The sequence below is a fragment of the Tyto alba genome, unplaced genomic scaffold (assembly GCF_018691265.1).
Source record: "Tyto alba isolate M040663 unplaced genomic scaffold, T.alba_DEE_v4.0 Super-Scaffold_6, whole genome shotgun sequence".
Taxonomy (NCBI): domain Eukaryota; kingdom Metazoa; phylum Chordata; class Aves; order Strigiformes; family Tytonidae; genus Tyto; species Tyto alba.
This window is the reverse complement of record NW_024881327.1, coordinates 39,038,720-39,064,157: the sequence shown is the minus strand read 5'-3', so window position 1 is coordinate 39,064,157 and position 25,438 is coordinate 39,038,720. Positions and strand designations below refer to the sequence as shown.

The window sequence follows — 25,438 nt, the reverse complement described above, 5'->3', positions numbered from 1 at the left end:
CAAAGCTCTGAGTCCTTTTAAGAGGTTGTATTCCTAGTATGTCCTGTATTTGTAGAATGGAGATAAGATTGTAGCTATGAAAACATTATTTACTTTGTGAATAATTGATCATAGAAGTGCAATTAAAAATCTCATGCAGAAAAAATCCCCACCCCCACCCCCCCCCCCGAATTTATCTTTATTTTACCTCCCAAACAAGAATTTCCTTTTCTTGTTTCACTATATTCATTCAACTATGTGCTCAGGCTTTTTTTCTGCTGGCCACAACTGTGACAGGTTAAGCAGTAACATGTGTCCTTGCATACAGTGAAAGCTATACTTCCATAATGAAGAATTAAAAACCAAATTCCATGTCTTCTACCATCTTCCTTCTCTGTTCTCTCTCAGGATCTTAGCAGTATTTCAAATCAATCCTACCTATTTTTGTCAATGAGTTCTAAACCTCATTCATTCCACTTCTCGAATCTCAATTTAAGACAAGTCTTCTTCCATTTCCAGTTCTCAATTTTCATTCAACTGAATTGACTAGTAAGGTCCAGAAACTAAGCAATATGAAACAATATCTACAAAACTTATTTTTCATGGACTTGTCTATTTCACTGCATCTAGGCTTATTATTATGGATGTGTGCACATCTGAGAATATGAGATGTACCCTATTTCAAGTACATATAATATTTTAGTCTGTAATACAATAATATTTTAGTCTGAAAAAATCATGCTTGATATTCTGATGCCAACATTCTTACCTCAAGCATGTTATAGATGATGTAGAGCTTTATGACAGACTGTCCCCTTATCAGATGATACATCATAGAGTAGTCAACATAGTGCATCATGAAGTAGCAGATGACCAATATAACTCCTTTGAGAATGTCACATACCTGAGCAGGTTGTAGCAAACGTCTATCACTGAAATACAAAGGGCAAAAAGTTCCACTAAATGTCATATACCCACAAAAATAGAAATGTTATCAAGTCAATAGGACTTACAGCAGCTGTTAATCCAGGATATATTTTAACTTAGTTTATTACTGTCCCTTCCCCTGTCCCTCACTCCAACACATAAGGAACACCATGACACATTTATAGATCGCACTTCTGCACAGGACCACATTCTCTTATCTGCCACATCCATTTAGTTCAAATACTGTATTTCTTGGGTAAGAGCTCCCACTTGTTAAAAATGTTCTGCATGCATGTCCTTTGGTTTTTAATTTACCCTCCCTCTTTCAGCCAATTCTACTTATCATTTTGAACTTCCTCAGTTACAGAAATTGCATTTGCTGTAACCAAAAGAAAAACAAAAGAAGCAGGCATCTTCAATTTCAGTATAATGAACCAGATGCTGAGGAACAGGTTATAAATGCAATTCCATATCTGCTTGTAGCTCTAAGCTCTGCAGCAGTAAATGCAAACAATTTGACATCAGAGCTTGAGGTTGATCTTGAAGCAATACAGAAGTTTTCTATCTATAGTTCCATAAGTAACCCAGAAGACTAAATGAATCATTACAGACTTTCATCCTATAAACTAAAACTACAGGAAGAAAATAGCTTTATCGGAATTGCCATAATAGCGGCCGTAAACATAATGAATTTGCAAGGCAGTATTTACTTGTCTACTTAGTTTAGTATTAATAGGATAGAAAACATTTAAAAAACCTTCAAAGTAAATCAAAAGGTTATTTGAGAACTAAATATACACACAAAAAAAATAGAGAAATAATTTCTATTGCAGGTACTTATTTTTAATATACACTGAAAGGCTTTTGCAGAAGTTAGTTTCACAAAAGGTGGAACCAATTAGCAGAATACAAGTTATGAATTTTCATTTTCTGGATTCTTAAATCACTAGGTTATCCAGAAATTAGACAATGCTCCCATAGACTGATAACCTGATTAGAAAAAATTTAAAGTTGATAAAAATTCATGCTATTTTAAAAAAAACATCTGAACAGTTAATTATAACTTCTGGGAGTCAAGACATTCTACACACCCTGCAGACAAGTCAAAAATCCCAGCTACCTGACTCATTCTATTTAAGTACAACATCAGAGCTAGACTGTTATACCTCAGGTGTGTTTGTTGCCTTCCATTTAAAAGAAAAAAGCCTCGAAGACAGCATTCATGCATTATAACACACAGAACCACACAGTATAATTCTACAATGGGCAAAAAGATCATGATCATTCTAGGAATATAAGCAAGAAAGTTTCCAGAACTCTCAGATTTATAGTATCACACTTAGAACACAGAGCAACTGCTCCTTTTATTATATAGTTTTTACTGCATAATCTGTATTAAAATTAATTACATTATGTATAATAGAATTCACCTGGTCCAGCAGCACAACAGAATTGCTTAGAGTGGCTTTCTGACCCTAAGAGACATTTTCTTGCTCTCAGAAGTCATCCAGTAACAGTAATCACACCAACATTTTATTTAAGACCAAGTCCTTGACAAAAAGCCTCAACGAATTTTCTTCCTCCCCTGCACTGTCCCCTGAATTGAGTTTTAACTGAAAATACCAACTTAAAAACTTAAAGAAACCTAAGTGTCCATTTTCCAGAACATCCAGTATTTGCCTGCTGCTTAAAGAACCTATGACTATGCCCTTGAATGATACACAAAAAAATGCACCCTGTCCAACCCACAAAATTACATTCTGAAAGTTTATTGCCCTATTTAAATACATCTGACCTAAATGATTATACTTATTTAAATATATTAGCATATATTGAAACATTTATAGGATTTAAGCAAGCCCATGATGATGATTACCATTCATACACTGAGTAACACAGCATGTTCCTTTTTCTCCAACCTACTTCAGTTTTGGAAGTGTAGTCAGTCAGTTCAGTATAAGGCCCCGAGTCAACACTCATATTCCACAATACAGATTGGGATAAAGTAGTAAATGTAATATTACTCCACAACAGTAATGCCAGGTCTTAGCATTTGGAAAAGAGAAGCAGAATTTGTTACTCAGAAAATTAGCATCTTCATTCTTCCAGCTAACACCTACCTTGTCATTAGAGAAGTAGTGAGTACCTGGTAGAGAAAACCTGACTAGCAAGAGACATCTACTTCAAAAGTCTGTTATAAAAGTTTGGCAAAGTACCAGTTTTTATGATGGGATGCTCTCTTGTTGAAAAATGCACTAGTAAGCAGAACCTGTTTATGAAGTTTCTGAAGCAGTCCAGAAAGATTCTCACAGGAAAATGCTTTGATGTCTACAAATCAATACAGACTGAAAATTACGTTACAGGTCTCCTGGCTTACAAATAACATCCAAGATGCTCAACCACACGTACAGTCACAAGTCGCAGTTACTCTGTACTCTTAACCTTATCACTCTTCTGCTTGTGTTGATTTTTATCAGTATGGCTACACTCGCTTGAGTAAAACCAACTCAGGGGAAGCCAATGTAAAAGCAGACAGCAGCAATCACAGGGGAATACAAACTCTAAGAACAGACTACACACAATCAAAAGCAAAACTGCTCATCTAAAGGTGGCCTCTACTCTGAAAACTAACTCAGGAGAATAATGCCATATGAAGGTGCATCCAAACTTGCACACAGCATCCTATATTCTAGAAAGATGAAGATATTTTGAGAATGTGCTGTGTACAAAACAAACTGAATATCACTATGGTTCAATTCAAAGGCTGCCAAAAGGGTCAGATCAACTACACTTGATTGCTGTGCCTTACAGGAATTAAGCTTTTGTAGAATAGAGTACATTCAAACAATGTTTTTAAAGAATCTGACCTCTCAAAGTGACTTGGGTTTAGTTTCTCAGTAGTCTGGAGAGCTAGAAAAAACTGCAGTAAACACTCCATTATTTTTTTCTGATGTTTTAACTAAAAATATACTCTACTAATGTTCTATTCAAAAGTTGTGCAATAACTTCTCGTGCTTCTCATCCACATGAGAAGCAGAACCAACAGTAATGCTGTGACAACTTCTTCAAAACAAGTCACAAAAAATATCCTTACTGTTTCAATTTATTCAGTTTGATGACAGAAGAGCTGTCCCCGTCTCTAACCCCTAGCCACTACAAGGGATTTCTGCAAAGGTTGAGTACAAAGAACTGCTTTCTAGATAATTAAAAGAATAAGAAGATCCTGGAATTTAAAACGTATTCCAGTGTTCTTTCATTGTACACTGAGACAGACCCCTTCATATTAACTAGGCAAATAATCTATGGTCTACAACTGACACATTTCCGATTGAGAGAGATTAACCATGACTACTGCATAAATCCACAAAAGCACTTTTATTGCAGCAGAACCCTTTTCCACTCTGGCTATTAACATTTACAAAAGGATTTTGAGGTGTGGCTCTGAATATAATATGGGATAAAGATAATTATTTCCTAGAAAGACAAGGAAGTCAAGTAAATGGATTAAGTCTAATGATTTGACACCTTTCGGCAAATACACAGAACTAACTGCAAAGCCTACAGTTATGAAATGATGTAGTCAGCGTTCAGTGAGAACTGAACACTGCAGTTTTAATATATGATCAGGCTCACATTGGTTCAATCTGTATTTGTGACAAATCATTCTTATCCTTTGCATTAAACTGTTTAATACCTATAAATATAGGCTGATGGGATTTTATGCCTGTCATAAAAAGTCTTAGCCCACCCATTACATTTTCTGCATTGTTTTCTCAATATATGTTTCTAGTTATTGTCTCCAGTAACTACTCAGTGCCAACACTGGAAAGTACTTTCAAAACAATTCTGAGCACTAAGTAATCAGACCTTGTAATTAATATCACAGACAAATTCATAATGCTGTATTCATCCATACCATGAGTACCACAGAATCTCAGAGAAAAAAAAAAAAAAAAACACAAAAAAACCCCCAAAACAAGCAAAAAAAAACACCACAGAAAAAAAGCTGGTATTAACCAAGCTATGACAACTATAAAAATGTCAAGAAACAAACAAGAAATACATGGCATAGTGCTGGTAATACTTTCAATATCTCATTTGAAAATAGGAAGCCAAGAAGTAAGAACTAGACAATACTGGGCTACTGGACAACTCCAGAAACCACTGAACAGACATACAAGAAGCTGAAACAGCTTAGCTCACTTCAAAAGACTGCATTTTTACAGTTGTGCATGAAGTGTGACAGAATACAGAGGGAAACATTTCACGCGAAAATTTGTTACGGCAGTTTTTTCTCATGAGTGAGAAAAGGAGAATAATAAATAAAGAGCATAAGAACTATCTTACTATATGTGGTTACAAGACAGCAAGTTGTAGAATTTTCCTACAGATATCAGTTGTTTTTTTCCTCCAAAGCTACCTCAGGAATACAGTGATGCTGCAGAAGTGAATTAAATATTAACGTTCCCAGCCCTAGTGAACTCCACTCTTAAAAGACAGTATCATAAGAACCTTTGTCCAGGACACAGTTCCTCTAATATGCTACTGGATTCCAGAAATAATGTTATGTGAATTGTTTCACAATTTGGCTGATTACACAGTTGAATATAAATTACAACTTTCACATCTCTTAAATCAGTAAATATAAGGGTTGAGGGCATTTGGACTGTCCTTGAAATGCACCTTATTAAGATACATAGTTTCTGTCTTTTCACCTAATTATTTTCTGCCATTATTCCATTACTAATTCTAACATTTTTGCTGTAAGTCATTGTTCTCCAAGACACTCATTATAAATTTTTACAAGTTGTTTCAGTATGCTAAGCCTCAAGTTCCCACATTTAGCTGTATAGACTAGACTACCAAGGAATCAAATTTTTAAATTAAACTTCTTCAAACATCAAATTACCTCAATAATAAAGAGTAAGGCTTATCCATCCCTTGTATTATCTGCTACATAAAATCTTGTACTGCTTTATTACTACTACTACCACTGAATACACCAATCTGTTTAAACATGACATGATCCTTCAATCTGCATGAATTCAGAGTGAAAATCCAAGCATTCTTCCACAGATAAACTCTCTCACACTTTAACACTAACTAGCAAATTAAGACAACACAGAAAAAACATACACAGGGACTTCCAATATTCTACAGCAGGTACTTAACAAGATGTTCAAACTCCTCAACCTTTGGGTATATTCACCATCACGTCTACTGACTAACAGAAAATCTCCACTGAAACAAACCCTTATGCCTGCAAATAATGTAATTATGAAATGCATGTTTAAGGGGATATACGAGCTTATTATTCATTTTAATATAAGAAACTGATGTGTAAGCCTTACTACTGCACCTCCCGATTCCACCACACCATGCTTCTGTTTCAGCTCAGTAAATTAACAAAAGGAGAAGCATGCCAAGCTTAGTGCTTGTTATGCAGTGTCTGAGGCAGCTGAAAGTGAAACTGTGGCAAAATCTATACAGTGCACTGATAGCAACCAAGAACTATGGACTCGGAAAACCAGTCTGCTACAGAAAAAAATTACTTTTCTTCAACACAATTCATAAGCTCAAGGTTTAATGCTCATGCTTCAAGCTTTCCCATTTATGGTTTGTCCACCTTAAAAGACATTTAGAAAGTGTGAGTCCAAGTTTTTTCTGTTTAGAAAACCACTGGATCTGTATATGTCCCTCCCCCTTTAGAAAGCTAAAAATAAGCAACTTCCTTTATGAATAGTTATGAAGAATTACTTTGCTATTCTATAAAATTAAATTACTATCAAATTACAATATTCTAAAATATTCTGGCTACTCACAAGTTTGTTCTACACATTTTAGGTCCAACAATAAAAAAATATAAAAATTTTCATGAATACTTGTGGTATTTGTAAGAAAATCCACTTTAAGTGTTACAAAATTAAGTGAAACTTATTTCAAGCTATACATAAACCAGCTACCCAGTGAAGAACAATTTGCTATGAAAAACAGTGTTCTTCATAAACAATCTCCTCAGAGAAGTGAAACTTTAAGGAACTAGTTACCTGACTGTCATTTTCAAGGTATGTCTATTTGATACCATATTTGAAAAGGCCACATTTCATACAGTAATAACAGTTCTGTCTCCATCTACTGGTTGGAAAACAGGAGGTTCAATCATTCATAAGGACTATGACCATACAAATAGTCTTACTACTGATATATAAAGTTTGTGAATGTTTCAACTGAACAGCGTGTTGGTGTTATTAAAGAAGCAAAAGAGCTCAAGGCTTTCAATGTACTGGTATCTACCCCACCAATCCCCTTTTTGTTCCAACAGCTGTACAATTAAAGTTATTCAGCAGTAAGTAAAGAATTATTAAAAATAAATCACAGTTTATTGATATTTGACTTTAATATGTTACACAAGTAGCTAATGCACAAGTTTGCTTAAGTGACCGACTTCTGAAAAAAAGAAGATAGGGTGTGAAGTGTTTTAATAAACCTTGCTTATTGAACTTAAAGTTATTAAACCATTTGGAACATAAAATACACTCCAGGACAAACAGGAATTTGTTCTTATTATAAAAAAAAAATCTCAATAGAGTTGTCTACTGTGTGATTTTCAGCAACTGTCATTGCAAAATGAACGTTTTCACTATATAGTATACAAAGTAACCTGTAGACAAGTATAGTTGTCAGAGTACTTAACTACTTCAACATCCAAGGCATAAGCACTCTACATACATTATTTTAAACTCATCTCTGCACACTGTCATATGCTATCATGCAACTTCTTTGCTTCTGTCTTTCAGGATTTCTGGTGCTCCTCAATTCTTCACTGCTCTGATTATATATGGTTTTCCAGTCACCTTGTACAGTTGTTTGGTTTTTGGCTGTTGTTTTTTGGTGGGGTTTTTGTTGGTGTTTTTTTTTTGTTTGTTTGTTTTTGTTTTGTTTTGTTTGGTTGTTTGTTTTGTTTTTTGTTTGTTTTTTTTTTTTTTTAAACCAACAGAATTCAACATATTTCTTGTTTAATTTTACAGTTTACTGGATTTTTAATCAGTTCCTTTAGTACAGTCTCATCCAAAATAATTCAGATTACTCTAAACAATTACTCCTTCATAGTTAGCACAGACAAAATTTCCAATACTGATGTCACAGACAATAATTTAAATATATGAATACACTATCATTGCAATAATGCTTTAGATTAGTATTTTAATCTATAATGAACTTAACCACCTGAATACATATACATTTATAAACCCTTAAGATAACAATATTATTTCTATAAATGTTATTGTACCTCACACTATTAAAAAAACATATTCATTTATATAGGTTTATTGTTTGGTTAATAATGCACTGAAGAAGTGTTTTAACACTGAGGTTTCAAGTTTGAACAAGTATTTTACAAAGCTTTTCAAAATGTATTATTTATTCAGTATTAACACTTTGAAATAGACAAGCACTATTATATTAATTATATAATATATTTCAGGTATTGAAATGGTGGTCTAGTTAAAGTTTTGTTTCGATATCTTTTCTTTCTCCATTTTTACAACACAGATACCTATATGGAAACTGAACTGTGGGATTTTGTTTTACATGCAGATATTTTGATCAAAGCCTTAATCCTTCAATGTATCTTTTGTTAGCGAACTGTGTATAATACATTTTTAATCTTATATGAAGCATTAACAGGAATGATCAGATTAACACCTAAGGGGGATATTTTCCTGTTAGTGTACTAAGTAAAGATGTCAGGGAAAACAAAAACTAAGTGAGTTTATCTCAAGAGCATACTTACCCATATAGCTAAACACGAAGAATTTTCAAAATGTGCAAAGTGATCAGTTGGGAATATTTTCCTATAATTATGCTCAAGTTTGGAATTAAGTTTGGCTTCAGGTACGAAAAACTATTTTGATCATATCTAACATCCAGTTTGAGACTTCAAAAAGAGATACAGTTTACAGTATGCAGGACTTCACGGTTGTAAAATTGTAAGGTGTACAGACTAAGTGCTCATAAAAATATGTCCCCAAATGAAGACTTCAAAGATAGAGAGCTGAGTTTGCCAAGATTAGATGGCATTTCATTCGTCAAACAATAAAAAGCCTCTACATGCACACGACACAGCACAAGACCATGCTAAGAATGAAACGAAACCAACCTTGCTGTTAGGCCCCGATGAGAGCTGTCTCAAAATAAATGAAAAAAAAATGAGGTTTCAAAGAAGTGACAACTAGAATTAGCTTTCATTGTTTTAATAACAGAATCATCTGTAACTGAAGCCAGCAAATGAAAATACGCTGAAGTGCTGTATTGTATTTTGCAGAAAATCAACTTCAAGTCCAATACTAAGATACCTGGCAATGAACCTTCAGAACTCCCCCAAATTTATGTTAAGCATTACAAAAATCCTGCTTGAAGTACACACAAAAATATATCTATGAACCTGACTGAAGCATTACTCAGAATAAATGCAAAAAAGCTTAAGGCACTATAAACTAAGTAGAGCAGGGGCTATAGTTTTTCCAAGATACTCTATTTTAAATTGGGCCGAAGTGGTCAACAGGCACTCTACGTAAAAATGTTTTAAATCTATTAAGTTCACAACTTATTTCCACAGAGATGTGAAGTTACAAATGAAAACATACCTACCATATATAGCACTGAATCAATTTCATGTGTTGGTTATTAAAACTGTTGGTATCTCCTTTGAAGTATGTTGGTTAATTTAGCTATACTGTTAATCTGTAATCAGTCTTTTTACTGATTACATGTAGATGTATGAATTTGGCTGACAGCACAGAAGGAAAAAGAAAATCAGGATTTACTCACCAAGGAGGAATCCCTGTGACACCACATTCCATCCTATAAAGGAAGTGAAAGTGCTCTTCCCTTCGGTCTGATTTACAAGAAAGAAAGAAAGAGAAGGTTGTAATGTTGCTACACTATGCACTGTTATGGAAAGGAGAAAGGAGTACTTGATCTGAGAGTTTACTACAGAAAATACTGAATGCACCTGCCTTTTTTTGGTTGGCAGAATGCCACACATTTTGGTGGACAGGTGCACTACTTTCTCAATAAACTTAATGAAACAATAGGAAGTTTATGTATTTAACAGTTATAGCCCTTAGCAAAAAAAAAAAAAAAAATTAGGCTTGGGAATCAGTGTGCAACAGAGGTTCAAATTTATTTAATAACTTGATAATATGAACAAATAAATAATGTCTATAATAAGAATGCCAATATATTTGGTTGGTTTGGTTGTTTCTTTCCCTGAGATCCTTGCTTTCTACAGTTTCTTTCTTGAAGTAATGCTGCCCCGTTTATTTCCTACTGGAAAGTGTAAATCTATGATTTCACAGGAGGGAAACAGGAATTTTAAGAGGCACATACAATGTATCTGAAGTTAATGCTGTTATTGCTGATGGGGCCTAAATTCACTTATTTCAGGGAGAAGAGAGCAGAGTAAAAAAAAAAAACAAAACCAAACCACAGAACACATATAAACTATATCTATTTCCACATGGAAGAAATGTAAAGATCTTGTCAATCAATCTTCACATATAAGAAAACTCACAATCTACTTCTGTATTTTCCTGAAAAAAACTAGAATTTGGAGAAAAAAAAAAAAAAGACTCACTTTCCATAGCAATTCCTTATTTGCTTTGTGGTCAAGACATAAAATGCCTTTAAACGTAATTAAATTGGGAGTCCCATCAGTTTCACTAACATACTTTTAGCTTTCATATCATGGTGTTTTTCAAATAATACATAAGAGCTTTTCCACATTCCCACAAGAGCTTTTATTGGTGTGCAACATATTTTCAAGAAAAACAAAAAGTTTGCTTGTTTTGAAACACTTTTATAGAGCTAAGATACTAGCCTGCCCAGAATCTCTGGGTCTGAGGTATTAATAAAAAAAAGTGTCTGAACTGTAGAAGGAAACTGTACCTTTCAACTACAGGTAGAGTTAGTTTTAGGAACCTATCATCAAGGACTGTAATTCTGAAGAGAATTCCACCAGATCCATTTCTCTGTCTACCTTAGATATGGTGTTCCAGCAAAATATGTGCTTTTATGTTATCCAAGAATATTTTAATAAAATGAGAGTAGTTTACAAGATTCAAAGAGAATAATTTAAGAAATTTCTTTCTATGACTTTCCAAGCCTTCCATTATTTGGAAGAAAATACAGCAGAGCTGCCTTTTTTTTTTTTTCTTGGTAATTTCAGAAGATGTAATTTAATTTTGTGAAGTGTTTGTTAATTTTTTTAAGAGCACCCTGCTATTTACAGAGCACAGCAATAATGAAGTTGCACCTGCCAAAATCACCACAATCTGACAATTCAGCCTCTGCCAGTTTGACCACAGCAATTTAAGCAGCAGTTCATTTTACTTTGACAGAATCTTGGATTCTTCTGACAGAAGTTTCCAAAGTTTTAGAGTCTCTCTAAAATAGCTATGTTAACACCAATATAGCTCTGACAAATATACAGAACTAAACTTACTCAAAAGGAAAGATCAAGTGATTGGAGGTGATGACTTAGCAGTCAAACTAAAGCACTTACACTGTCTAGACAGAAAAAGGAAACAAATTTCTTTAAGATATGTTACTCTCTTCCCTTTCAGAGCTATGTAAAATGGAATATTAAAGCATGTGGAAGAGGCCATAAAGCACTCCCCCTACATTTAAGCACTGCACACAATACCACAGAGAGGAATTAACCCATCTTACATAGAATGTGGGTTTATTGTTTTAAAGAAATAGTGGGTAAATATAATCTTTTTCTATACTGAAAAGAGGAAGAGTTATGAGGAAATAAATTAACTGCAGAGTAAACTGGAAGGGAGACAGGAACACTGACTGTTCAATCACTTTACTGAGATGTTGAGAAAAAAGTCTAGATGAAGGGAGGAGCACTTTTATTTACTACACAGAATGGAATATGATGTGGCAGGTTCAAATAACAGCTAGTCATGTCTCAACACATACTTGACATTTGTGAGGAAGAGCGAGGTAAAAAGATAAACAGCCACCTGCTTTGTAAGTACCTTTTGTAATTACAGATGTTTTACCTATTGAACTTTATTTTGTTACAAAAACATAAAATATTTCCTGAGCTAGAAGAAAGCCACAAATCTTTTTTGCTGCAACAAATCAAATCAGTATAACTGGAAAAACAGCAATAACAAAATATCAAAGTGCAGGCTCTGAATATTTGGAAATAAAAATCACTGCATCTGTAAAAGTTCCATTACATAATATAAACATGAGTTGTGTACCTTTCAGTAAAAAGCCACCAACTTTAAAATATTAATGAATTAGCCAAAGCCTCAAGTAGTGAACAAATAAAGAGATTCTAAGGAAATAAATTCCATAAACATTTGAGGAAACTCTGACAAAAGAAATTGCTTCAGAAGTTGTTACAAAAACAAAGCCTTTTTCACTCAAGATAATCTCAGTTTAGCTGCATTTTATCTGATAAAACTTTAAAGCTAACACAGTAATATTGAATAGATTAAACTGGATTTTATCCTGCCTCACACACTAAAAATACTGCCAAGCAAACAGACTAAGTTAACACTGTAGGTGCGTGTACATATACACACACAGGTGAGTGTATGGAATACAATGTCACTTTCCTCAGTATATGGAATACCCGAAACCAGCAACTGGTCTTTCAAATTTTTCATCATTAACTTCAGAAGAGCAGAAAACTTGTTTGTCAAAAGCAAAGCTGAGTTTACAAACAAGGAAGAACACTTTTTAAACAGAAAAAAGTAGTAAGATACAAATGATAGGTTAAATCTATTACATTTACCTGACTTTTCGTATTTTAGTAATAGCATCCATACAGATTTTTTACAAATAGGCATATACTTGACTTGTCATCAGCTAAAACTAAATAGATGTCATATTTTTTTTTACAGTTAGGAAAACTCTTTTAACATAATGAAAGTCTGAGATTCAGCTCAAAATTAACAGCACAATAAAAATATTAGAGATTGCCACCTAGTGCCTACATTAAGCATCACCGAAGTACAAACATTTCAACTTAAGACTATACTTTAAAATATTATTTCTTTTGCAACTAGACTAGCATTTTCTCTAATCAGAACACACATTCTAACCTACACAACTAAAAGCACTTCACATACAAAGACTATTAATAATGCAAAGCGAGCAACTAAAAAAAAAAAAAATAGCTACCATAAATCAACTTCAAGTTTGGGGAGATCCAGAATGAAAACCCTGAAGTTCTTATATTTTCAATGAAAAATTACAAAATCTATACAAATAATAATTTTCTTTTAGGCTACACTTAAGGCTTACACAATCAGCTTTACTGTGAAGCAACTTTTATGAAGCAAATTAATTATATCCAATTTTTGATGCCTATGCCAGAACGGCAAACCAAAAATCCTACGTATTAGCAACTTCTTAGTATTGATCTGAACATAAAAGCAAGGAGTTAAGATCTAAATTGTCCTAATATTATTCTGATTAGTTAGTCCTATTCAGTTACTCCATAAGATTCTTCAAAGGGAAGAAAATAACACATTTTATACAGGGATTTTTTAGGCAAACTTTCCTGTGGAAATAAGGAAAACTTTTATTGTAAAAAAAAAAAAAAAATGAGAGTAGTTTACAAGATTCAAAGAGAATAATTTAAGAAATTTCTTTCTATGACTTTCCAAGCCTTCCATTATTTGGAAGAAAATACAGCAGACTTTTGTTTCAATATCAAAAGACACAAGGCAAGTCATTAACTCAAGTCTAAGAAATCTTAAAACACTGTTCAAATAGATGTTACTTAGAAGAACAAAACTACAGGGTAAGGTTACATCTCTGTCCTTTACTAACCTGAATATGCCTAAGTGGTGCTGTTATCAAACTGTTGTGTCTGAAGGAAACAACGATGACAGTTAGTGACTGGTGGCAAAGCTTAAAGGTCCCCCACACACCTTTGCTTTGGCTAGTTTAGACCAAAACTTCTATTTTACAGTGAAATAAGTTATTAGTAGTTCAAATGGCACTGAAAGTCCATAAAATTAAGCACACACATAGAGAAACATTATTTAAGGGTATCAACACCTTTCTCTTGAATCAACTTACCGTAAGCCATAGCAAGGCAAAGTGATGAACCGGATCATTGCCAGAAAAACTCTCAAAGGAAGCAGGGTGAATACATACAGAAAAGCATCCAGGCATAAAAAGATTCCAAAAAACATCAACTAAATTACAAAAATAAAACAGAGGTATGTTAGTAGATTATAAAGAGTTACAAAAAGTTTATAAAGAATTATATTATTTTATGAAAAATACATTTACATAAGACTAATTAACCAAATAAGCACAACACTTGTTCAACCAGCTGAACTGTAAGAAAAATAACATAGTATGCACTTGGAAGACTATTCAGCAGAATTTCTGCACCACAAGCTCCAAGCAGCAAAGGCTTTTGCAGACTTCCATGGCTCACTGAACTTAGTCTTTATTGAATAGAAGAATTGCACTTGGATATAACTGTAGGTCATTCTTCAATGGTGACTTTGCTCTGAGGTTACAAAAGTTAATGTTTTTACCTTAGGGAAAAAAAAAATAATTTAGAGCTGTGTATACACGTGCACAGACATTTTCTGCCTACCTCCTTTTTAATATGCCTCTTCTTCCCCACAAAAAATATTTTTTTACCTTGCTTATTTTCTATTGCACAGCTAATTACAACTGTGGTAGTTCTCCTTCAGAGAATATGCACCTTTTTCACACAAAGAAGAATATATAATATGAAGAGGTGAATTTCCAGTTGCCTTCAGTTTAAAATCCTTTATCCTTAACTTACAGAAACAGTTAAAGCCATTTCATTATATCCACAAGCCAAGCAATTCTATGATAACTAAGAGAGACCTAAACTCTGCATTTAGAAAGCTCTTGTATACCAGACTCTCCTCACATGACATTCCTTCTTTATCTGTCTCTGAACGTATCTAAGATTTACCTGAATGGGACTCTAGCCAGAGGCTTTTATACTTCTGTCAGACCAGAAGCTAGTGTTTTTTCCTGCAAGGGAAATCGTGTAAAGACAAGCTTAACTGTCTACACAATTAAGACTAGCAATATCTCAGCAGGCCTAAATATCCATGACAGATAGGTACTTACATGTGGAAGTTGTATGTCTTGCTAATGGGAAATTAAGACACTGGTTTGGGTGGGAAAAAGGTAAACCAAAGCACAAGTAAATTACTTTTATCTCCCACAATCTCTTTGCCTTTCAAAATGCCTTCTTTGTCAGCTTTTTCAACAGCCAGTTCAACAGCCGATGAGCTAGTATCCCCTATAAGTACCTTTCTCTCACTCTTACTCCTCATGCATCCCTGTAACTTTGAAAGTAATCCTACAGAGTACACTCCAGTACCCCTATCTGCAAGACACATAAGATGACGGACTCAGGCATAAGAGCACTACTATCAACTCTGCACTGTTGCTTTCCCTTATAATACTATTTCTACCGATTCTGCAGTCTGTACTTCAATACCATCATGACATTACGCTCTCTTCCCTGATTCATCTCATTCACCCCTAGTACCATTTTCTAAAATTTCAGCAAAGAGTTATCATTCAAAATTATCAGGAGTACTGGTTACAAATAATGGATTAATTTATGCACTGCATTTTAGTATCCCATTAAGTTACCTATTTCTTTGCTAACTTTTAAACCGGGTGCTGAATATCCAAGCACTGAGGATGACTGAAGCTGAATGTGTATTTTCCTTTTTTTTTTTTAAAAAAAAACTTCTTAACCCAAGCAAAACAGAAAGATTGTCTGTCATTTTGCCCCTGTATGCATTCAGGGCATCTTAACAACCTAGAAAACAATTCTGCAGTTTCCTTTTGATTTAGACTTCTCTGTCTGAGTGTAATCAGAGTTTTTCATATTCTATAAGCTCACATTAATATTTGCAATTATTGTTTAATGTCCTCATTTTCCACTACATCGCATCTGCACACTTACATATATCTGCTGAAATATAATCAGCACTGAACCTTTCACTCATTTCTGTAAACATTATTTTTGCTGCTACATTCCAGATACTGAGGAGCTAACAGAAAAGCTTACAGAGCTTTTCCATCATCATAACTATACCTTAACAAAAAAGCCCAGTTTAATTTTGAGATCAAGTGACAAGTGCTCCCCTTACAACAATCAGGAATAGGGACCACCTTCTCATTTAGTATAAATAACCTATTACAATGAAGAGCTTTCACTGAAACTGCACAAAAAGTTTGAGTGGAAGCAGCATTTACATTACAAATTATCTAGTGTCTCTAAATAAAAAAGGGGTATTCAGAACAACAACAACAAAATACTACCCTTTTAATATCACACCTCACTCAAATTATCTACATGTAATAAGCACACGTTAAAGACTATCTCCTGAGATTAGGCTTTAATAAATTTATTCCAGTTTATTCTCACTCCACCTGATTATGATTTTCATTCCTAGTCTGTAATTATACTATTAGGTAGTAAACAACAGAAGCCATCAAGAAAATTGTCTGCCTTTCCTAGTGTCTCCCATGCTTTATTTCAATGAAGCAGACTTCTGAATCACAACGTCAAGTGACTCCTGAAGTAGGTGATGATCTATACACTGTTTAGTTTGCTTTCCAGGTGCTCACCATCATGCTTTTTCAGTGAGTATGATTCAATTTGATATAGCTAGTATGCATCCTAACCTGGACTAAGCCCAAGTGAAGAACCAACGAATTTATTTCATAATCTCTCTGTAAAGAGATAACCATCCCTTTTTAAACCTACCTGCTTATTGCTCAGTTTAATATTCTTTCATATTCAAAGTACAGTCCGAAGTTTGATTTACCGTGAAAAACCCATCAATTTCACTACTTAAAGCATCGACCTTATTTATAACAGATTGTTGGCCTTGACTTGTTCTAATACACTGAAAGTTTTATTGAAAATCTATGGTGATGATCATTCAGAATAATTTCTATGGCTTGGAGACCAACGGAGATGATGTAGCACTGCTATACTGTTCAATTGAGACAACCATAACTGGAACATTCTACCATAAACTGGAATGGGTAAACAGTGAGGATGTGAAGACACCATCCCTGGAGATGATTAAAGATGAATTGGATCTGGTACTGAGCAACCTGTTGTAGGTGACCTAGCTTTACCCAAGTGCTTGGACAACATCACCTCCAGAGGTCCATCCCAACCTCATTCATTCAGTGATTTTCTGTAGTAACCAACTGTGAATTCAGTTTTGTAAAAAACAGTTCTCATCATGGTCCAAGGATGAATTTTATGATGCTGAAGGGGGAACCTGAGTGCTGTTGACAAAGTGAATTTTAGTCCTCCTCCCTCCACCACTGTTCTTTCACCTTTTTACCCTTACCCCAAGCTATACAGCTCCCCTTCCACCCTTGCGCAGGCTCTGAATTCTCAAGAATATTGGCTGAGCAAGTCACCTCACTATCCTAGCAAAGACCAAACAGAGCAAGAAAAATGAAGCATTCACTGCCAAATTATAAGCTAATTTAACTCTTAGAATGGTCCAATAAGCACCACAGCTCATGCAAAACAGGCAACATGCATAAGGCAAGAGACTAAAGTGTGAGGAACAGTCAACCAAGACTTCAATATAAGTTAAATTGATTTAGCCCTACCATGTAACTTCATCCTTAAGAGATTTTGAAAATTTCAACAGTATTACTTTTAATGTTATCCTTACCCTGCAGCCTAGCCAAACTTTATTACCAATGCTGCCTTACTCATCGTTCTTGAATGTATTCCTGCTGCTTCCCAAATCAAAATGGTTAAGCCAGAATAAAACTCTCCTCTGCATTACAGTGCCGGAATTGACGCACTGCAGGGCCAGAACTGTATCTAAGCTGATGTAAAGGAGGTGGCAGAAATACCTCAGGAAGGGCCAAAGCACTGGGATAGAGAGGGAAGATGTAATAAACAGTGGCAAAAATCAGAATAGAAGACTATGAAAATTGAGTGAAAAACCTTAGACAAAAACTCATCTATCACTATATTTTTAGAAGACTGAAATCTTCCCACCCTCAAAACATTTCAGACTGGAAAAAATCTTCAAAATTTTTTTTTTTAATGGAAAATTACATTTTGCTGTAAAAATTCTTCTTTTGCTTGACTGTTCCTTTAAGGATCAGTGTCATCTTTATATTTGAATTAATTTTTCATCATCTGGACTTGGAAGTTAGTAATTTCCATCTCTGCTAGTAACATGAGTTGCCAGCAGCAACAAGCAAAAATAGGCAAAAAAACCCAAAACACAAGTGTTTAAGCTAATAACACTGAAAATTAATCAATATAGATGTTTAAATCTTTTAGTGGCAAAAGTTTTGAAAAATAAATATTTATTGAAATAATATGATGAAACCTGTTGCATTTCTAAATTAAAACATATCTTAAAGTATACTTCACCTTTTCCAGTTCTTTCGGTATCCGCATGCATGTGTATACTCTCTCTCTCCGCTCTGTGTATTTTGCTTCATTGTGTTCAAGGAAGTAACCTCTTGTTAGCTCAGCACTGATGAATCTCAGCAATGAAAGATCTACATTCAGGAACATACATAAGCAGAAGAAACTTCAGGCATGACCTCCAAAGAATGAGAATACTGCTATGCTTTTGTTACTCGCTACATGTTTCATTTACATTGCATCTAATCCAGAAGGTTTCTGCTGATTGTAACCAGAATGTCAAATAACTTGCTATGAAAGATGCTATACGAAAAGCAAGTCCTGTGCTCTCCCATTCCCCTGTTGCCTCCCAACAAACAAAACAAGCTACTTTTCCCAGCCAATCATTTTGATCAGACATCCCGCTTCTCCAAAACATTTCTCAAAGCAGCTACACTGAATGCAAACGCTGACTGGATCTACTCCTTAATGTACTGACAGTCCTCCTAAACTTGCTAAGCTCTATTTTAGACTTCTTAAAAGCTATTTTCTCTCTCAGCAACACTAGCAACTTGTTCTTTATTTTAAAGAACAACTTTCTGTAAGATCAAATGTTCATGGATACGTGAGCCCAAGTGGTTCAGTGCACAAACAGTACAAGCATCCTGATCATTTGATGATCAGAGCAAAGTCTGTCAAGACCAAAAAGCCATCAAACACGTACAGGTCTTCTGCATTTTAATGGCCGTAGGTATATAAGCTGAAGGCTGACTGACCTATGTTTAGTTAACTCATATGGCTTCTAAAAAAGACTTTGTGCAGAGTATCCTTGCAAACAGAAATATGAACTTATAATTATGAAAATTCAGGCTGTCAGCACAAGGAGGTTGAGCTTAAGCTTCCACACTCACTGACTAGGTCTGTCAGTTACTACCACCTCCTAGTAACACTTCAGAAGTGACAGAACACTACAATAAAGTTCAACATTTCTGGTTGTTATTGGTATTTAAAAATAGAAACTCTCAGTGTTCACACTAGAATATAGATAGGAATCACTTACCTAGACAGATAGTTGAAAAGCTACAGAGCATTTATCATGACAAGAGAACATGCTCACAAATAGTAAATTCAGATTTTAGACAGTCTTAGTGACTACTGAAGGGGGAGGTAGTCCTTGCATTGTACAACGTTCCACATTTTGGGGATGGGGGAAGAAGAGGTTGTGTAACACACCCTTAGTAAAACCAGGCTCACACATAAAAGTGGTTTCTGTGCACGTAGCACACAGTGCAACTGGCACAGCTCACAGTGGTTTCTGGGCTTAGCTGTGCACGCGTGATCTGGCACAGGACCAGCGAGCCTAGGTAACAGCTGTTAAGAGGAATGCAAGTATGGATGCTATGTGTGAAGAGTTCACCCAAAACTGTCTGAGATAGCAGCTTCTCAGTATTCATCACACTGAAGATGATGAAGCCCATTGGTTGGAAGAGCAGCCAGAAAATTACAAAGAGTTTTAAAGCAATGAAAGAAGTAACTCAAACAGAAGTACAAAAGAAGCAGAAGAGGCAGGGTGTGCCTATAACCTACACTGCCGTGGGTGGGGGGGGCACATGTAGTGAATGTGATTAGAACTTGTGGGGATTTTGAAGTTTGTGGCGGTGTATTAACATTCTGTGTATGTCTAGTATTGCAATTTATCACGTTGCTGATACAGATCACAGCTATATAATTCACAGACTGCTTGTTAATTATGTGTTGTTAATAAATTGTTTAAATAATGATTTGCTTTAAGCTACATGAACTGAACAGTTTTTCCCTGTATGAGCTTGTTTAGATAGTGATGTTGATGATTCGTATATTACTGATCTAATTCTAGTAAGTAGGCCAAAGCCACTGTAAGCCTTAAAGGTATTTACCTTGAAACAAACAAAACCAACATGTAGTTTAATGAGTAGCAAAAAACTAATATTTACACGTAAAGTTTCAATCAAAGTTCATTCCAGTGAAATAAGGCAGAATTTCATAGCACTAAATCATTGTTCAGATCTCTTGCAAACTTGCTTCTGGAGTCTTCCTTTGCAACATTATCACTTGTAACTTTTTTGGTTTTCCTAATTCTTTCTCATTTAAAAAGTTAAAGGTAAAAGGAGATAACCTTAGGTATAGACACGCAAATTAACTACTCTGTTAACTTCGCAGGTGTATTGTCTTCTGCCTCGAATTATCTCTAACCTAGAGAAGGCTGGTTATCTATCTCAAACAACTGAAACTTCCGGGGAAGTAAATACATGCACAAGGGTAACCACCATGGAGTAACTTATGGGTCCTTTCCAACTTGAGTTATTCTATAATTCTAACTAATGAGCTATTTGTTCCCACTCCTCCTCACCTCACACAAACTGGTTCACAGGCCTACTGTCGAAAAACAAATGATTTTAAGTTTCCTCCACCTGGCTAGACTTTCATGCCCTAGATATTAAGAGATAATCACTCCTCATGACTGAGGTTGATCAATACACAAGCTCCAGACTGTGATTGCAAAACAATCTCTCCAGTGACAGGGGATGCACTGAAGCACAGTCACTCAGCCACCTCCTCTCTAAGCACTTACTGCCACCCAGCATCAGCCCTAGTTCTGCGCCAGCTGTGAAACAGAGCAGTGGCTGACCCTGTAGGAAAAACACAGTAAGCAAAAGAGCAGCATGAGACACCAATGCAGGACAGAGTAACAATTTTTAAAATGGCTCAATTTTGCTATCAAAACATCATTTTATTTAAAAAATAAGTAAACACTAATTCCTACTTCAAATTTCCCTCCCTTGCCGTCAGAAAGTGTTAGACTGTGGACTATGTTTAAACTGTGGACTAGGTTTGAACAGTTCAGACAGCATACTCTTAATGCTTAAAGTATCCTCATTTATCTCCCCACCTCAGGACAGAAAAGCACAAGAACCTTCAAAACATAAGAGGCCACTAATTCCTTCAAGGTAAAAAGATAATGATTTACCTAAGTTATACTTCAATGCATAGCTACACAACGGATAACCATTAACCAAAATGGAGAGGAAAATCTATGCAAATGCAAAACGCACCGTGTCTCAGTAAATTTCTATTGTTATAGAATCATAACTTTAATCTTAATTACAACAATTCCAGGCACTCACTTCACTCCCATCGATCCTAAATATACTTCTTCCATAAACACTCCAATCAAGACTAAAACAGCACAATTTGTTTTTAAAAACAAAATATTTCCTTCTTCTCTAAACTACTTCTACGTACAGTACTGGTCCTGCTTTACCACTGGGAAAAACCCCTACTTCTAACTACTATTTAACAGACTGCTACCATTAGATGACTTAGAATTTTTAGTTGCTCTATCAAGAAGCTTGTTCTAATGTTTTCTTGTCCTGAGCAGCCAGAGAATGCCAATGATTTTTAACTATTTTTTAATTTTAAATCAATTGCTGGAACATAGTTGGGAATTATGCACACACACACAAATACTGATTTCCTCACTTTATAGGAAGCTATTTGTTCACCTTTCAGGCACATCAGTATGTATCTTTACCATTTTTTTTCACGACAAAGTCATTCATGATACCACAATCAAGTCAATTCTTTACAACTGTGGAAATTGCATCAGTTTCATCAACACCACAGAACTGCAGTCACCGCTGCTGCATGTCCTATGACATAACACATGTCAGAAATGGACACAGCACCTGTCAAACTTAGAGGAAAAGCATTCAATTTGTGGCAGATTATTTAAGTTAAAGCTATTTTTTTTCTTTTTTTATATGTGGTAAGACCTGCAGTATCACATTCAAGCCAACACTGAGGCAGAAAGCCTGGAAATTTGAACACCACTTTGAGCACTTTCCAGATTTTCAGCAAGCCACTCAATTAGGAATATGGTATTAATAAAGTCAGAGTTGGTAAGGTTATCAATAAATCAACCCTGCCGCACAGAGTGACAGTTTTTACAAAACAGGCAGGGCTATTTTCAAAAATTACTGCGTGGATAGCTGAAATAACCAGCTCAAGTGTAAATGTAAATATAGCTGCAGATTGATAGCAAAGGCCATGACATTTTCCTTTATTTTCCCCTATAAAAATCCTCAGTAAATTACCTTTAGCTTAAAAGACTAATAACCTGCGTACAACTTCGAGGCTCTAACAGCACTGCTATTTTCATTAGCAGGGGCAAAGACTATTGCAGTCACAGCTACGTGTATATAACAAGAACAGTTAAGACAGCGAAGCATTTCTGTACTTCAGCAAAAAAGTTCAGCAAGCCCGCTGCCCTCCCGGCCCCTGGGGCTCAGGAAACACGGGGCCCGGGTCAGAACCGCCCCGCTCCCGACAGAAACCGCTGTGCGCCGCGCTTGCTGCGCTCGCTCCTTGGCAGGTACCAAGCCTAACAACCCGAGTTCCAACTTCGGCGGGTAACACTCCGACGGACGATGCCCGTGTGGTTTAAAAACCTCCTGCCGCCGGCCAGCGAACAGGCTGCGCGACAGGGCACAGGGACTTCACCGCCCCCGCTCCCCTTCCTGAACGCGCCCGTGGGGAAAGCGGGGACACCACCAGCCCCACCACGGGCTTTATGGCTCTGACACGGGCGGGTTCGCCCACTAAACTTCGGGGCAGGGAGAGAAGAGGCAAGGCAGCGGGCGGGGAAGCTGCCCGCCCGCCCGCCGCTCCCCAGGCCCGCGAGCTCCCGGCGCACTTTTTGAAGTCGCTCGCCGAAGTTTGCACAAGCCGGCGGCCGCCGCGCCCTCAGCCCCGCCTCAGGCCCCGGCCCCGGCCCCGCTGTGAGGAGCCAGGGCTGGCGGCGCGCCCCAGAGGCACCGCCCGCCCCGGGCAGCACCGCCACGGTCACCCCGGTCTCCCGTGGGGGCCCCTCGCTGCCTCCCACCCGCCCCGGCCTGCGGGAAGCGGCTTCACGCCGCGCCGCCACCCCTCACCCGAAAGGCTCCGCTTCTTCTTCCTGCTGCGGTCGCTCTCGTAGAAACCCAGCGTCTCCGTTCGCTGCTGCGGAGACGGCTGCCCCGGGCCGGCGGCGGGCGGCCGCGGCTCGCTGCTCCCCCAAAGAGTTTTCGGCTCCCCCCGGCCGCTATCCTGCTGCTGCTGCTGCTGTTCCGGGCCGCCGCCGCGCCGCCCGTCCCCGCCGCTGCCCGGCGCGGCGACGGCAGCGGCGTCGGCAACGCCGGCCATGTTCAGCGCCGCCCGCTGCGCGCCCGCCGCCCCCGCGCCGCGCGCCGCGCCGCGCCCCTGCCGGTGACTCATCATCGCGCGACAGCGGCGCGGCGCGCGGCGGCGCGCGGGTGCCCAGCGCCAGGGGCGGGGGCGAAGCCGGCGCGGCGCCATCTTGCCGCGGCCCGCCGCTGTTAACTGCTTAGGTGCCGGGAGCCTCTACCCGCCCTCGGTGGTGCCTCCCCTTCTCCCAGCGCCTTCCGGCCTCGTAAGCCTACTCTGGTGTTATGGGTACTGCAGGGCACAAATAAAGATACTTGTGTCAGGGGAAAGATCTAGCGGGCCCCTTGCCATTGTCTTGAGGAACGTGTGTAATGGTCACGGTTTGAGCCGTCGCACAGGCTGGGGGACAGTAGTTCCAACCAGTTGCAAATAACGCGGTTAATCTATCCTGCGCCGTGCAAATAAAGACCTTGTTTGGAAATGGAAAGCGAGAGGTGAATTATTAACTCCAAAGCCAAGAGGATTTCAACAAACTGTGTAACACGTGTTGGACCAGACCGGTCACTTGAGGTCAGAGACTGGCACTCCCTGGGTTTGTGTAGCTCTCCCTGCAAAAGGCCTCTGGAAGGAGTTGCTGCTGCCGTGCCCGGCGGCACAAAGGACGGGTGCTGTTGTAGCCACCCAGATCACACGGAGTTCTCAACGGCTCCCCGGGCACAGCCAGGCACATGCCGGCACCCAAGGGGCCCGCCAAGGTCCACAAGCCTGGCCAGCCCCACAGCAAGGGTCTGAAATCTTGTGGTTCATGAAGTGCTGAGGCAGGAAGTGTTAGTTACTGGCAGCACGGTACTGGTGGTGATAAGGCTTGTCAGAGACCACACTAATGAAAAATAATTGTTCCTGTTGCAAAGTGTTTAGAATTCATTCCATAATAAACACAAATAAGAAGAAGCAGCGAGTTCAAGGTAACAGCAAAGCACTTGTTTGCAGGGGAATTCGCATGGGCATGACGAGAAAATACCTGGCCTGAATTTCAAGTACAAGATCTCTTTCACATTTAGTTCTCACGTTCTTATCATACATTCAGAGGCCAGATTCGGTCAGCTTAATATTTAGCCACTCGTCCAGGGAAAACAAAGAATGCTTTATTCTTCCTTTGGAAGGCCATAAGAGTCATCTTCTATAACTCTTAAGTTAATTGTACAGTTGTCTCAAAAAGCATTTCAGGCTTTGGGTAGACTAGAGGTGCCAGTTTCCATTGCCATTAGTGGTTCTAAATGCCCCAAATCCAGTAAGATTAATCCAAGTCTCAGTATTTTCAGGCGATGGAGTGACTTTCACAGTCACTCATAATGTGCCATAAGAGTGTCATACAGAGAGCTAACAGTGATAGCTACTACACATTATCAGTTTGGGCTTTCTTCTCCCATCTTTTCCCTGTGGATGTAAAAACATTTGGAAAAATAGGATGCAGAACAAACAGCTCCAAAAAGAACTGAAAAATTCCCTCAGCAGGAGTCCTGTTGCAGTCCTTGCAAAGTTACATGACACCCTGAGAGATACTCTGTTTCTGTCCTTCCAACTGTCCATAAAAGCTATGTCCATCCATAAGATGCACTGCATGATATTTAAGGACAACAAATTGTCACAACTTTGTTATCGGTCTTACCCAAAAGAAGGTGTTTGCAGCATCAAGCATCATCTAACAACCTGCTATGTTCTTCTTCCTTCAGATCCCCTAAGAAGCTATCTAATGAATTGCTGGCATCAGTTGTGACAGCACATACATTTTCTATTCAGAGGTTGACCTAAGGTAACCTTGCTTAGTTTAGAAGATCTTCTATTTTTCTGCTTGAAGTAGTTCAGCGGAAGACGTGA

The 25,438-nt window shown here is 37.5% G+C and overlaps 1 protein-coding gene across 6 annotated transcripts in view; it reads right to left on the bottom strand.

Moving 5' to 3' along the window:
- TAPT1 (transmembrane anterior posterior transformation 1) overlaps positions 1-23,626 on the bottom strand; it is a 44,592-nt gene extending 20,966 nt beyond the window's left edge. Inside the window, exons 1-5 of one of the 6 annotated variants that reach the window (XM_042807641.1) lie at positions 23,329-23,621; positions 18,383-18,513; positions 14,023-14,141; positions 9,068-9,091; positions 749-911 (exon numbers count right to left, since the gene is read on the bottom strand). In XM_042807641.1, the coding sequence (XP_042663575.1) occupies positions 749-911; positions 9,068-9,091; positions 14,023-14,141; positions 18,383-18,513; positions 23,329-23,578 (687 nt within the window). In that variant the 5' untranslated portion in view covers positions 23,579-23,621. Of the gene's footprint in view, positions 1-748; positions 912-9,067; positions 9,092-9,738; positions 9,806-13,770; positions 13,811-14,022; positions 14,142-18,382; positions 18,514-23,328 lie in introns of those variants that run through there. The other 5 variants (XM_042807647.1, XM_042807642.1, XM_042807643.1 and 2 more) reach the window with 5 other exon arrangements.
- Between the last annotated feature and the right edge of the window lie 1,812 nt (positions 23,627-25,438).